General features: G+C 23.7%; 1 protein-coding gene across 1 annotated transcript; it reads left to right on the plus strand.

Annotated features, from left to right (window-relative positions):
• Positions 1-907: 907 nt before the first annotated feature.
• PGAL8A_00201800 (TRAP-like protein, putative) lies at positions 908-14,137 on the plus strand (the record flags this gene model as incomplete). The annotated part of the gene is given in 3 exon segments (XM_028670711.1): positions 908-986; positions 1,327-5,183; positions 5,189-14,137. Coding segments are annotated over 3 exon segments (12,885 nt in total).
• Between the last annotated feature and the right edge of the window lie 195 nt (positions 14,138-14,332).

Consider the following 14,332-nt stretch of genomic DNA (forward strand, 5'->3'; position numbering starts at 1 on the left):
TAAAAATAATTTTTTTTTTTTTTTTTTTTTTTTTTTTTTTTTTTTTTTTTTATAGTCCCTTTTTTTGTAATAGGGGAAACTTAGGTCTAGCTTAATAACATAAATAATCACTAGATATATAAAATAAATAATTAAATAAATTCTTCCATTTAAATCTAAAGATTAGATAGCCTTTTTTCTTTTTTTAAACTCAAAAGAGCTAATCTATTTATATAGTTTTTCTTCTATATTTTATTTTTGCATGCAATTATTTTTAGATCTAGAGGTGTTATTTTGATATCATCATTGTTTAAATTTTTCTATTTGTATTAATTGAAATATAATTAAAAACACATTCATTTATAAGTTTATATAAATATTTTATGCTTGTAACACATATAAATATATACAAATTCTTTTCAAATTCTAGCATTTCTTTATATGTAGTTAAAACATATCCTGCTTAAAATTTTTTTTTCAATTTCTGTCCATATTTTTTTTTTTTTAAAGTTGTAAATTAGCTAATTTTTTTTTTTTTTTTTCTTGTTTCGTTTTAGAATCTTCTAGACAAATTTTATAGAAGAAATTATATTTTATAGTATAAATGATATATATATAAGAATTTATTATTCTTAATTTTTGTTTGAAATTAAAAAAAAAAAAAAAAACCAGTCTAAAATTATAATAAAAAAATAAAATAAAATAAAATAATTAAAAAGTATATAAATTACATTAGATGTAACAAACTAAATAAGAAAAATATGAATTAAGATAAAAGAAAATAAAAATTAAAAATAAATATCACTATAGAACCATATAATTTTACATTATATGCCACTAGCGTTATTTGACATATAATGATTATTATTTTTAAAAATTGAAATATTTTTTCTAGTCATTACTATGATAATTTTTTTTAGTATATAAGATGAATTTTTTTAGCATTTTAGCGATTTTTAATGGTTTTTTCTTGGTTATTGTTTCAAGTTTAAAAAATGTGCTTTTAGGTAAGAAAAAATCGAATATAACATGATCTATATTTTATAAAAATTTAGAATTAATTTATTCCTATTAAGATAACTTTTTATATATTAGTGCTTATAATTTTTAAGTAGATATTTATATGAATTTGTTTTGTTACAAAATGTTTTTTCTCATTTTTAAAATAATACAAATGTTTATATAAAAATAACTTTATGACATGTATATGTATCTTCATATATTCATAGATATGCACTATCATTTAAAAAATTCTTTTTAAAAAAAATTATATGCTTAATTTGATTGTATTTCCATTTTAACAAATTTTTTAATAAATTCTTTTTTTTTTTTTTTTTTTTTTTGTAGAAGATGAATCCTCTGTAAATTTTAACTATGATTTTTGTAAAGGAATGAATATTCATTTTCTTATAAGTGCAGAACAAATGCAAAATGAGATTTTTTTAGATAAATTATTGCTCTTGATAGTGGGAACAACACATTATATGAGGCCAAATAAAAAGAATTTTATGGGAATATCTATTTATGATGATAATATAGTTTATGAAAAAATTGAAAAACTCGACAAACTACGTATGTCATTATTTTCTGAAACAATTAAATCACTATTGAAAAATCACATTTCTTCTACAGCAAAAAAGACAAATTTACATTTATCCTTAAAAAATTATTATGAAAAAAATATACTAGGTAATCCATCTCTAGAGAAGGAAAAAAATGTTATCATTATTTGTAAGAAGATGACACCAAATGATTTATCTAATTATTCAGATGAGTTAATAAATTATATAAGAGAAATTAGAAGTAAAAATGTAGGTATATTCTTTTTTACGTCGGATAGTCCATTTAGTAGAGACAAAATTCATCTCATATCAGATTCTCGATATGATTATGAAGTAGAATATCCTATTGCATATTTTGTTAATGAAGCATATGATAATAAAAGTGTTTCTGGAATAAAAAAATTCTGTTATCATTTAAAACATGGAGCTATTTGTTCGAGATATAATGATTGGTCAGAATGGTCTGGTCCATGTGAATTTAGAAGAAGAGAACGTCAAATTCCTCTTAAAATAACTATGAGTGAAGCTAGTAATTTCCGTATGTATTATAAACCTACCTGTAGGAGAGTTTTTGATTTTACTACAGCTATAAAAGAAGATTATCGTATAGATTGCAATAGCCAAATATATGAATGCAGAGGTATTTGTGATAAAGGTTATAAATTTAAACCTTATGTTCAATATGGAGAAATAATAGAAAACTACGAAGAATGCCATGATTTACTACCATGTACATCTGAACAAAAAGAAAACGGAGATCATTTATTATTTACTGAAATATTAAGAAACCTTATAATCGATACGAGGGAAAGGGAAGAAATAGAAGGAATTTTACGTAGAAAAATTGAACAAGATCTAGAAGGAGAAAATGAAGAACAGTCTAATAAACGAAGAATAATAGAAATAAAAAAACAAGTAGACAATAAAATACAATCAATGTTAGAAAGACAGTACGAACTTTTAAAAATGCATAAAAAAGAAATAGATAAAATAAATAAAATAAATGACGAATATGATGATAAAAATGAAAATGAAAGAAATATAGATGATACAGAAGAAAAATATATACATAAAATAGAGGAAAGTGAAGATCACAAAAAGAAAAAAGAAATAAATGAAGATAAAAATGAAAATGAAAGAAATATAAATGATACAGAAGAAAAAGATATACATAAAATTGAGGAAAGTGAAGATCACAAAAAGAAAAAAGAAATAAATGAAGATAAAAATGAAAGTCAAAATGAAATAAATAGAGAAGATATGGATAAAATAGAGGAAGAACAAGAACAAAAAAAGGAAAAAAAAATAATTCAAGATGAAAATGAAGATAACATAAATGAATCAGATAACTTTAATTTAAATAAACAAGAATATGTTAGGAAAAACATAAATTCTAATTTATTACCTCCAGAAGTAAAATATAATGAAAATCCTGATTATAATAAACTTCAAGAATATGAAAAAAACGTTGAAACTAATAGTATGGATCAAAAAGATGATTTAGAAATAACTGAAGAAAATACAAAATTAGGAGGAGAAACAGATGAAAGAAATAAATCAAATGAAGGAATAAGTTATAGTGATTATAGAAAAACACAAGATCAAGAAGAAAATGAAAAATTAAATAAACAAGGTCAAATTGAAAGTGCAAAAGAAAGAATAGGAAATAAAAAAAATTATCTAAGAAGAGGTACAGAAAATGTAGAAGATAATGGGATAAAAGTCGATCCAATAAAAGAAGAAATAGTAGAAGATGAGTTACCATTTGGAACTGAGAAAATAAATCAACTATCAAATAATTGGATAGGTAAAAATAGAATACACAGTAAAGAGCGAAACGGATATCAGTTACCAGGAAGATGGGTAAATGGATATTACATAGAGGGAGAATGGATAGATGATTATCAACACCAATATGGAATGGATATCGAAGAATATAAAAATAAATATAATAATTCAGATAATTATAAAGAAGGAGATGGATTAATAAATCATAATATTCAAGTTTCGGAAGAAAAAAAAAAAACAAACGTGCTATCAAAAGAAGATATAAATGAACTAGGTAATAGGGAAACTGAAGAGTTATTTAAAAAACATCAATATGCAGATGACAAAATAAATGAATACGATGAAACTTCAAATAAGAATAAAAATGAAAAATATCACTTATTACATCATACATTTGATGACGATACAGATGAAATAGAGCATATAAGCAAATATAAAATTCCAAGTGAACAAATAGCAAATGAGCATCAAATTAGCAACGATAATGTAAGAAAAAATAATACAGAACAAAATGAAAGTATAAGAGGACAATACTTATCAGATGAATTTTTAAACAAATATTATTTATCAGGAAAATTGATAAACGAAAATCATTTGAATGGAGAAAATCAAGCAAATAGTAAAGAAATAATAGATCCTAATTCACATGTTGAAAAAATAAATGAAAATGATATAACACAAGAAGCAATTAATAACGATCAATATAAGAATGATTCATTATCTAATGAAGACCAAATATCTAGTGATAATATTAATGGAGGAAAACAAGAAATCAATGAAGAAACAAAAGAACACGGAAAACAAGAAATCAGTGAAGAAACAGAAGAACATGGAAAACAAGATAATAAAATGAATAATGATGATAAAGAAGAAACATTTCATTCGGATCAAAACAATAATGATAAATTAACTTATGAACATCAAACTTATGATAATATCGATCGAGGAAAACAAGAAATCAATGAAGAAACAAAAGAACATGGAAAACAAGATAAAAAAATGAAAAATGATGATGATAAAGAAGAAGAAATATTTCATCCTTATCAAATCAAGAATGATACATTAATTAATGAACATCAAAGTGGTGATAATATGAATGGAGGAAAACAAGAAATCAATGAAGAAACAAAAGAACACGGAAAACAAGAAATCAGTGAAGAAACAGGAGAATATGGAAAACAAGATAAAAAAATGAAAAATGATGATGATAAAGAAGAAGAAATATTTCATCCTGATCAAAACAAGAATGATACATTAACTAATAAACATCAAACTGATGGTAATATCGATGGAGAAAAACAAGAAATCAGTGAAGAAACAGAAAAACTTGGAAAACAAGAAATCAGTAAAACAACAAAAGATCCTAATTCACAAGTTGAAAAAATAAATGAAAATGATACAAAAAAAGAAACAATTCATATCGATCATTATAATAATGATTCATTATCTAATGAAGACCAAATAACTTATGATAATATTAATGGAATAAATAAAGAAATTAGTAAAATAATAAGAGAACATGGAAAACAAGATAAAAGAATGAACAATGATTATGATAAAGAAGAAGAAATATTTCATTTTGATCAAAACAAGAATGATAAATTAACTAATGAAAATCAAACTTATGATAATATCGATGGAGGAAAACAAGAAATCAATGAAGAAACAAAAGAACATGGAAAACAAGATAAAAAAATGAAAAATGATGATGATAAAGAAGAAGTAATATTTCATCCTTATCAAAACAAGAATGATATATTANAGAAAAACAAGAAATCAGTGAAGAAACAGAAAAACTTGGAAAACAAGAAATCAGTAAAACAACAAAAGATCCTAATTCACAAGTTGAAAAAATAAATGAAAATGATACAAAAAAAGAAACAATTCATATCGATCATTATAATAATGATTCATTATCTAATGAAGACCAAATAACTTATGATAATATTAATGGAATAAATAAAGAAATTAGTAAAATAATAAGAGAACATGGAAAACAAGATAAAAGAATGAACAATGATTATGATAAAGAAGAAGAAATATTTCATTTTGATCAAAACAAGAATGATAAATTAACTAATGAAAATCAAACTTATGATAATATCGATGGAGGAAAACAAGAAATCAATGAAGAAACAAAAGAACATGGAAAACAAGATAAAAAAATGAAAAATGATGATGATAAAGAAGAAGTAATATTTCATCCTTATCAAAACAAGAATGATATATTAATTAATGAACATCATAGTGGTGATAATATCGATGGAGAAAAACAAAAAATCAGTAAAACTATAAAAGATCCTAATTCACCAAATGAAAAAATAAATGAAAATGATACAAAAAAAGAAACAATTCATATCGATCATTATAATAATGATTCATTATCTAAGGAAGACCAAATATCTAGTGATAATATGAATGGAGGAAAACAAGAAATCAGTGAAGAAACAAAAGAACATATAAAACAAAAAATCAGTGAAGAAACAGGAGAACATGGAAAACAAGATAAAAAAATGAAAAATGATGATGATAAAGAAGAAGAAATATTTCATTTTGATCAAAACAAGAATGATAAATTAACTAATGAAAATCAAACTTATGATAATATCGATGGCGGAAAACAAGAAATCAATGAAGAAACAAAAGAACATGGAAAACAAGATAATAAAATGAATAATGATGATAAAGAAGAAACATTTCATTCGGATCAAAACAATAATGATAAATTAACTTATGAACATCAAACTTATGATAATATCGATCGAGGAAAACAAGAAATCAATGAAGAAACAAAAGAACATGGAAAACATGATAAAAGAATGAACAATGATGATAATAAAGAAGAAGAAATATTTCATCCTGATCAAATCAAGAATGATACATTAATTAATGAACATCATAGTGGTGATAATATGAATGGAGGAAAACAAGAAATCAATGAAGAAACAGGAGAATATGGAAAACAAGATAAAAAAATGGAAAATGATGATGATAAAGAAGAAGAAATATTTCATTTTGATCAAAATAATAATGATACATTAACTAATAAACATCAAACTGATGGTAATATCGATGGAGAAAAACAAGAAATCAGTGAAGAAACAGAAAAACTTGGAAAACAAGAAATCAGTAAAACAACAAAAGATCCTAATTCACAAGTTGAAAAAATAAATGAAAATGATACGAAAAAAGAAACAATTCATATCCATCATTATAATAATGATTCATTATCTAATGAAGACCAAATAATTTATGATAATATTAATGGAATAAATAAAGAAATTAGTAAAATAATAAGAGAACATGGAAAACAAGATAAAAGAATGAACAATGATTATGATAAAGAAGAAGAAATATTTCATTTTGATCAAAACAAGAATGATAAATTAACTAATGAACATCAAACCTATGATAATATCGAGGAAGGAAAACAAGAAATCAATGAAGAAACAAAAGAACACGGAAAACAAGAAATCAATGAAGAAACAAAAGAACATGGAAAACAAGATAATAAAATGAATAATGATGATAAAGAAGAAACATTTCATTCGGATCAAAACAAGAATGATAAGTTAACTTATGAACATCAAACTTATGATAATATCGATGGAGGAAAACAAAAAATCAATGAAGAAACAAAAGAACATGGAAAACAAGAAATTAGTGAAGAAACAGAAGAACATGGAAAACATGATAAAAAAATGAAAAATGATGATGTTAAAGAAGAAGAAATATTTCATTCTGATCAAAATAATAATGGTACATTAACTAATAAACATCAAACTGATGGTAATATCGATGGAGAAAAACAAGAAATCAGTGAAGAAACAGAAGAACATGGAAAACAAGATAATAAAATGAATAATGATGATAAAGAAGAAACATTTCATTCTGATCAAAACAAGAATGATAAATTAACTTATGAACAGCAAAGTGGTGATAATATGAATGGAGAAAAACAAGAAATCAGTGAAGAAACAGAAGAACATGGAAAACAAGATAAAAAAATGAAAAATGATGTTGATAAAGAAGAAACATTTCACTCTTATCAAAACAAGAATGATACATTAATTAATGAACATCATAGTGGTGATAATATGAATGGAGGAAAACAAAAAATCAATGAAGAAACAAAAGAACATGGAAAACAAGAAATCGATAAAATAATAAGAGAAAATGGAAAACATGATAAAAAAATGAACAATGATGATGATAAAGAAGAAGAAATATTTCATTTTGATCAAAATAATAATGATACAGTAACTAATAAATATCAAACTGATGGTAATATCGATGGAGAAAAACAAGAAATCAGTGAAGAAACAGAAGAACATGGAAAACAAGATAAAAAAATGAAAAATGATGATGATAAAGAAGAAGAAATATTTCATTTTGATCAAAACAAGAATGATAAATTAACTAATGAAAATCAAACTTATGATAATATCGATGGAGGAAAACAAAAAATCAATGAAGAAACAAAAGAACATGGAAAACAAGAAATCGATAAAATAATAAGAGAAAATGGAAAACATGATAAAAAAATGAACAATGATGATGATAAAGAAGAAGAAATATTTCATCCTGATCAAAACAAGAATGATACATTAATTAATGAACATCAAAGTGGTGATAATATGAATGGAGGAAAACAAGAAATCAATGAAGAAACAAAAGAACACGGAAAACAAGAAATCAGTGAAGAAACAGAAGAACATGGAAAACAAGATATTAAAATGAAAAATGATGATGATAAAGAAGAAACATTTCACTCTTATCAAAACAAGAATGATACATTAATTAATGAACATCATAGTGGTGATAATATGAATGGAGGAAAACAAGTAATCGGTGAAGAAACAAGAGAACATGGAAAACAAGAAATCAGTAAAGAAACAAAATATCCTAATTCACAAGATGAAAAAATAAATGAAAATGATATAACTAAAGAAACAATTAATAACGATCAAAATAAGAAAGGCATATTAATTAATGAACATCAAAAAATTAGTGATAATGTGAGTGGAGTAAATAATGAAATCGATAAAATAATAAGAGAACATGGAAAACAAGATAAAAAAATGAAAAATGATGATGATATAGAAGAAACGTTTCATTCTGATCAAAAAAAGAATGATAAATTAACTAATGAACATCAAAGTGGTGATAATATGAATGGAGGAAAACATGAAATCAGTAAAACAACAAAAGATCCTAATTCACAAGTTGTAAAAATAAATGAAAATGATACTACAAAAGATACAATTAATAACGATCAAAATAAGAAAGGCACATTAATTAATGAACATCAAAAAACTAGTGATAATGTGAGTGGAGTAAATAATGAAATCGATAAAATAATAAGAGAACATGGAAAACAAGATAAAGAAATGAACAATGGTGACAATAAAGAAGAAGAAATATTTCATTTTGATCAAAACAAGAATGATAAATTAACTAATGAACATCAAACTTATGATAATATCGATAGAGAAAAACAAGAAATTAGTAAAACTATAAAAGATCCTAATTCACCAGATGAAAAAATAAATGAAAATGATATAACAAAAAAAACAATTAATAACGATCAAAATAATAATGATTCATTAACTAATGTACATCAAATTGATGGTAATATCGATGGAGAAAAACAAGAAATTAGTAAAACTATAAAAGATCCTAATTCACCAGATGAAAAAATAAATGAAAATGATATAACAAAGAAAACAATTAATAACGATCAAGATAATAATGATTCATTAACTAATGTACATCAAATAAGTGATAATATCGATGGAGGAAAACAAGAAATCAGTGAAGAAACAGAAGAACATGGAAAAAAAGATAATAAAATGAATAATGATGATAAAGAAGAAACATTTCATTCGGATCAAAACAAGAATGATAAATTAACTTATGAACATCAAAGTGGTGATAATAGGAATGGAGGAAAACAAGAAATCAATGAAGAAACAAAAGAACATGGAAAACATGATAAAAGAATGAACAATGATGATGATAAAGAAGAAGAAATATTTCATTCTGATCAAAACAAGAATGATAAGTTAACTTATGAACATCAAACTTATGATAATATCGATGGAGGAAAACAAGAAATCAGTGAAGAAACAGAAGAACATGTAAAACAAAAAATCATTGAAGAAACAGGAGAACATGGAAAACAAGATAAAAAAATGAAAAATGATGATGATAAAGAAGAAGAAATATTTCATATTGATCAAAATAATAATGATACATTAACTAGTGAACATCAAAATAGTAATAATATGAATGGAGGAAAACAAGAAACCAGTAAAACTATAAAAGATCCTAATTCACAAGTTGAAAAAATAAATGAAAATGATATAACACAAGAAGCAATTAATAACGATCAATATAAGAATGATTCATTATCTAATGAAGACCAAATATCTAGTGATAATATGAATGGAGAAAAACAAGAAATCAATGAAGAAACAAAAGAACATGGAAAAAAAGAAATTAGTGAAGAAACAGAAGAACATGGAAAACAAGAAATTAGTAAAACTATAAAAGATCCTAATTCACCAGATGAAAAAATAAATGAAAATGATATAACAAAGAAAACAATTAATAACGATCAAGATAATAATGATTCATTAACTAATGTACATCAAATAAGTGATAATATCGATGGAGGAAAACAAGAAATCAATGAAGAAACAAAAGAACATGGAAAACAAGAAATTAGTGAAGAAACAGAAGAACATGGAAAACATGATAAAAAAATGAAAAATGATGATGATAAAGAAGAAGAAATATTTCATTCTGATCAAAACAAGAATGATAAGTTAACTTATGAACATCAAACTTATGATAATATCGATGGAGAAAAACAAGAAATCAGTGAAGAAACAGAAAAACTTGGAAAACAAGAAATCAGTAAAACAACAAAAGATCCTAATTCACAAGTTGAAAAAATAAATGAAAATGATACAAAAAAAGAAACAATTCATATCGATCATTATAATAATGATTCATTATCTAATGAAGACCAAATAACTTATGATAATATTAATGGAATAAATAAAGAAATTAGTAAAATAATAAGAGAACATGGAAAACAAGATAAAAGAATGAACAATGATTATGATAAAGAAGAAGAAATATTTCATTTTGATCAAAACAAGAATGATAAATTAACTAATGAACATCAAACCTATGATAATATCGAGGAAGGAAAACAAGAAATCAATGAAGAAACAAAAGAACATGGAAAACAAGATAAAAAAATGAATAATGATGATGATAAAGGAGAAGAAACTTTTCATCCTGATCAAAACAAGAATGATACATTAATTAATGAACATCAAAGTGGTGATAATATGAATGGAGGAAAACAAGAAATCAATGAAGAAACAAAAGAACATGGAAAACAAGAAATCAACGAAGAAACAGAAAAACTTGGAAAACAAGAAATCAGTGAAGAAACAGGAGAATATGGAAAACAAGATAAAAAAATGAAAAATGATGATGATGAAGAAGAAGAAATATTTCATTTTGATCAAAATAATAATGATACATTAACTAATAAACATCAAACTGATGGTAATATCAATGGAGAAAAACAAGAAATCAGTAAAACAACAAAAGATCTTAATTCACAAGTTGAAAAAATAAATGAAAATGATATAACAAAAGAAACAATTAATAATGATCAAAATAAGAATGATTCATTATCTAATGAAGACCAAATATCTAGTGATAATATGAATGGAGGAAAACAAGAAATCATTGAAGAAACAAAAGAACATGGAAAACAAGAAATCAGTGAAGAAACAGGAGAATATGGAAAACAAGATAAAAAAATGAAAAATGATGATGATAAAGAAGAAGAAATATTCCATTCTGATCAAAACAAGAATGATAAATTAACTTATGAACATCAAATAACTAGTGATAATATCGATGGAGAAAAACAAGAAATCAGTGAAGAAACAAGAGAACATGGAAAACAAGATAAAAAAATGAACAATGATGATGATAAAGAAGAAGAAATATTTCATAATGATCATTCAAAACATCATAATATATCTAATAAAAATCAAATTAGTGGTCCTAGTGTATATGACAATGATAAAATATCAAATGATACCTCAAGCAATCATCAATTGCCAGATAAAGAAAAAACTGAAAAAAATATTACATTAGAAAATGTAGATATATATAGAGAGACAAATAATAAAATAAATGAACATAAAATTGATGATAAAAATATAGATGATGAAAACCAAGTATTAGGAGAAAATATATACAATATACCAAGTAAAAATCTGCCTAAAAATCCAACAGAAAGTAAACAAAGTGATAATGATCATAAAATTAATTCTATTTCAGATAGTGAAAGTAAAGATTCTAATGATATGGAAATTCATAAGCATGAAGAAGATTATATGAAAGAAAATCAAAAGACAATTCATGAGAATCATAAGGATAGTGATATAATAAAAAAAGAATATATTACTCCAACTAAAATAAACAAAGAAAAAAATGGACTAAAAGAAAACATAGGAAAAGATGAAGAAATTGATAAAAAAATAGATTCAGAAAAAGACAATATGCATACTGAAATAAGTAAAAAAAAAATTCATGATGAAGAAATAGTAAACCATCAATTACTAGGAAAAAAAGAAATGAATGAAGATGAGGAAAAACAACAAAAAAACGAAGTTCAAACAAAAAATTACATCGTATCTAATGAAAATGAAGAACTTAAATATGATATAAATAAAGGAGATCAAACTCCAAGAGAAGTAGGTGAGCATGATACACTACATACAGAAACAAATAAAGAAAAAAAAAAAGAAACCATTAATTATGAAGAAACTGGAAGTTTTTCAATACACAAAAATAATCAAACAAATGATGCTAATATAAATGAAGAACTTGAAAAATTAGATGAAATGACAATCAAATATTATTTACCTAATAAACTGATAAATGGATATCAATCGCCTGACAGATATGTGAATGGAGATAAACTACCAGATATAGATGAAAGTGGAGAAAATAATAAAGGTGAAACAATTTATGGTGATCAAAATGAAATGCGATTAACACACAATAAAAATCAAGCAAATAATACCAATATAAGTGAAATAAATAAAACATTAAGTGGATCACTAAATGAACATAAATTTCCTGAAGAAAATACTACAAAACTTCAACCATCAATTGAAACAATAAGAGAAAATAAACTATTAGATAATAGCATTAGGGAACATAAAATACAAGATGAAACTATTAAAAAACATGAAATATCAGATGAAAATGTTAAAGAATATCAAATACCAGGTGAAAAAGAAAATGCCGATCAGCTAAAAAGTGACCCGATAAATGAGAAATTTAGTGATAATATAGATGCAAATAAATATTTAGACGATACTAATGGAAAAAATCAGAAATTAATTAGTGAAGAATATAAAAAACCAAATGACAAATATCCAACTGATGATGAAACAGTAAGTAATAAAAATCAAAGTCCAAATAAACATATTGATAAGGAAAATGAAGATAATGAAAAATCTAATGAAATAAAACATTCTTTAGATATAAAGAAAGATGAAGATCAAATAGAAAGAGAAGAAAATATAAATATGGAAGATCATGCATCAAATGATAATATAAATAAAAATGAAGATGAGAGTCAAAAGGAAAATAGTGAGATAAATGAAGATATAGTTGTTGATAAAATAGGAAGTGAAAAAAAAAGTAAAGAAACTCCTGTAAAACAAAATAAATTAGTTAATACCATAGATCAAAATGATGCAAATGTAGTTGATATAGAAAAAATAGATATAAAAAATCGTAATAATAATGAAGATGATAATGAAAGTGTCAGTATATCATCACATGAAAAAAAAGAAATAGATAATAAAAGTGAAGGTCATGTAATAAAAAATACTTCTAAACAGCCTGAAAAGGAAAATGAAGTAAAAATAAAAGAAAAAATAGATGGTATGTCACATAAGAATAATGACATAGAATATAATAATGAACTATCAGGTAACATTGATAAAAATTCAGATTCCACATTTATAAAAGATATAGAGGAGAAATCATCACAAGGAGAATCCAATAAACTTAAATTAGCAACCGAACATAAAGAAGAAAGAAATATTAATAACTTAATTGATGACGTCATAAAAGAATATAATAACGAAAGTAATGGCAAAAAAATTAATGATAATATAAATGAAAAACTAGAAACCCTTAGTGATTATGTAGAACATAGGAAAATGGTACCAAATAGTAAAAATGAATATCCATATAAATATTACGCAGATACAAAGAGTATTCATAAATTACTTTATAAAAAGTCAAAAAATGGAAAAATTGAACCTAACAAAATTATTATTGTTGGTCAGAATAATTTTATCATAGATTCAAATGATGAGGTGAATCCTTTCCCAAAAAATATGTCTAATGAAGTTCATAAACTTTTAGATGAACAACTTCAAAAAGATATAGCACATACGTTAAATGAAAGTAAAAACCAAAATGAACATGAAAATGGAAATGAAAATAAAAAAGGTAAATTCAATTATGTTAAAGCAATAAAATATGCAGGTATGTCCACTTTAGCTGGAACTATAATAGCTTTAGGAGTTATGTATTATTTCAAAAAGTATCATAGTAATAATTTTGAGGAAAATGAAAATTTAAATAATTTAGAATTTCAAGGTAATTCAGATACTTTATTATGCGAAGAGAAAGGAAGGGATATTATAGGTGGTGAAATTGGATACAATGATGAAAGTTGGTCATAAATACATATGTAATATGTAAATGTATTGTATCTAAAATTTTTGAAATTATTTTTAGATAATAAAAAATATTACTTTTATTTATCCTTATATATATATATATATAAATATAGTTCAATATGTTTAAAAGGATATTAATGGATAACATATTATTTTCTTCAGAAAAAAATAAAAAATAGACAGTGAACAAAAATAAAT

This window comes from Plasmodium gallinaceum (assembly GCF_900005855.1).
Source record: "Plasmodium gallinaceum strain 8A genome assembly, contig: PGAL8A_v1_76, whole genome shotgun sequence".
NCBI lineage: Eukaryota > Apicomplexa > Aconoidasida > Haemosporida > Plasmodiidae > Plasmodium > Plasmodium gallinaceum.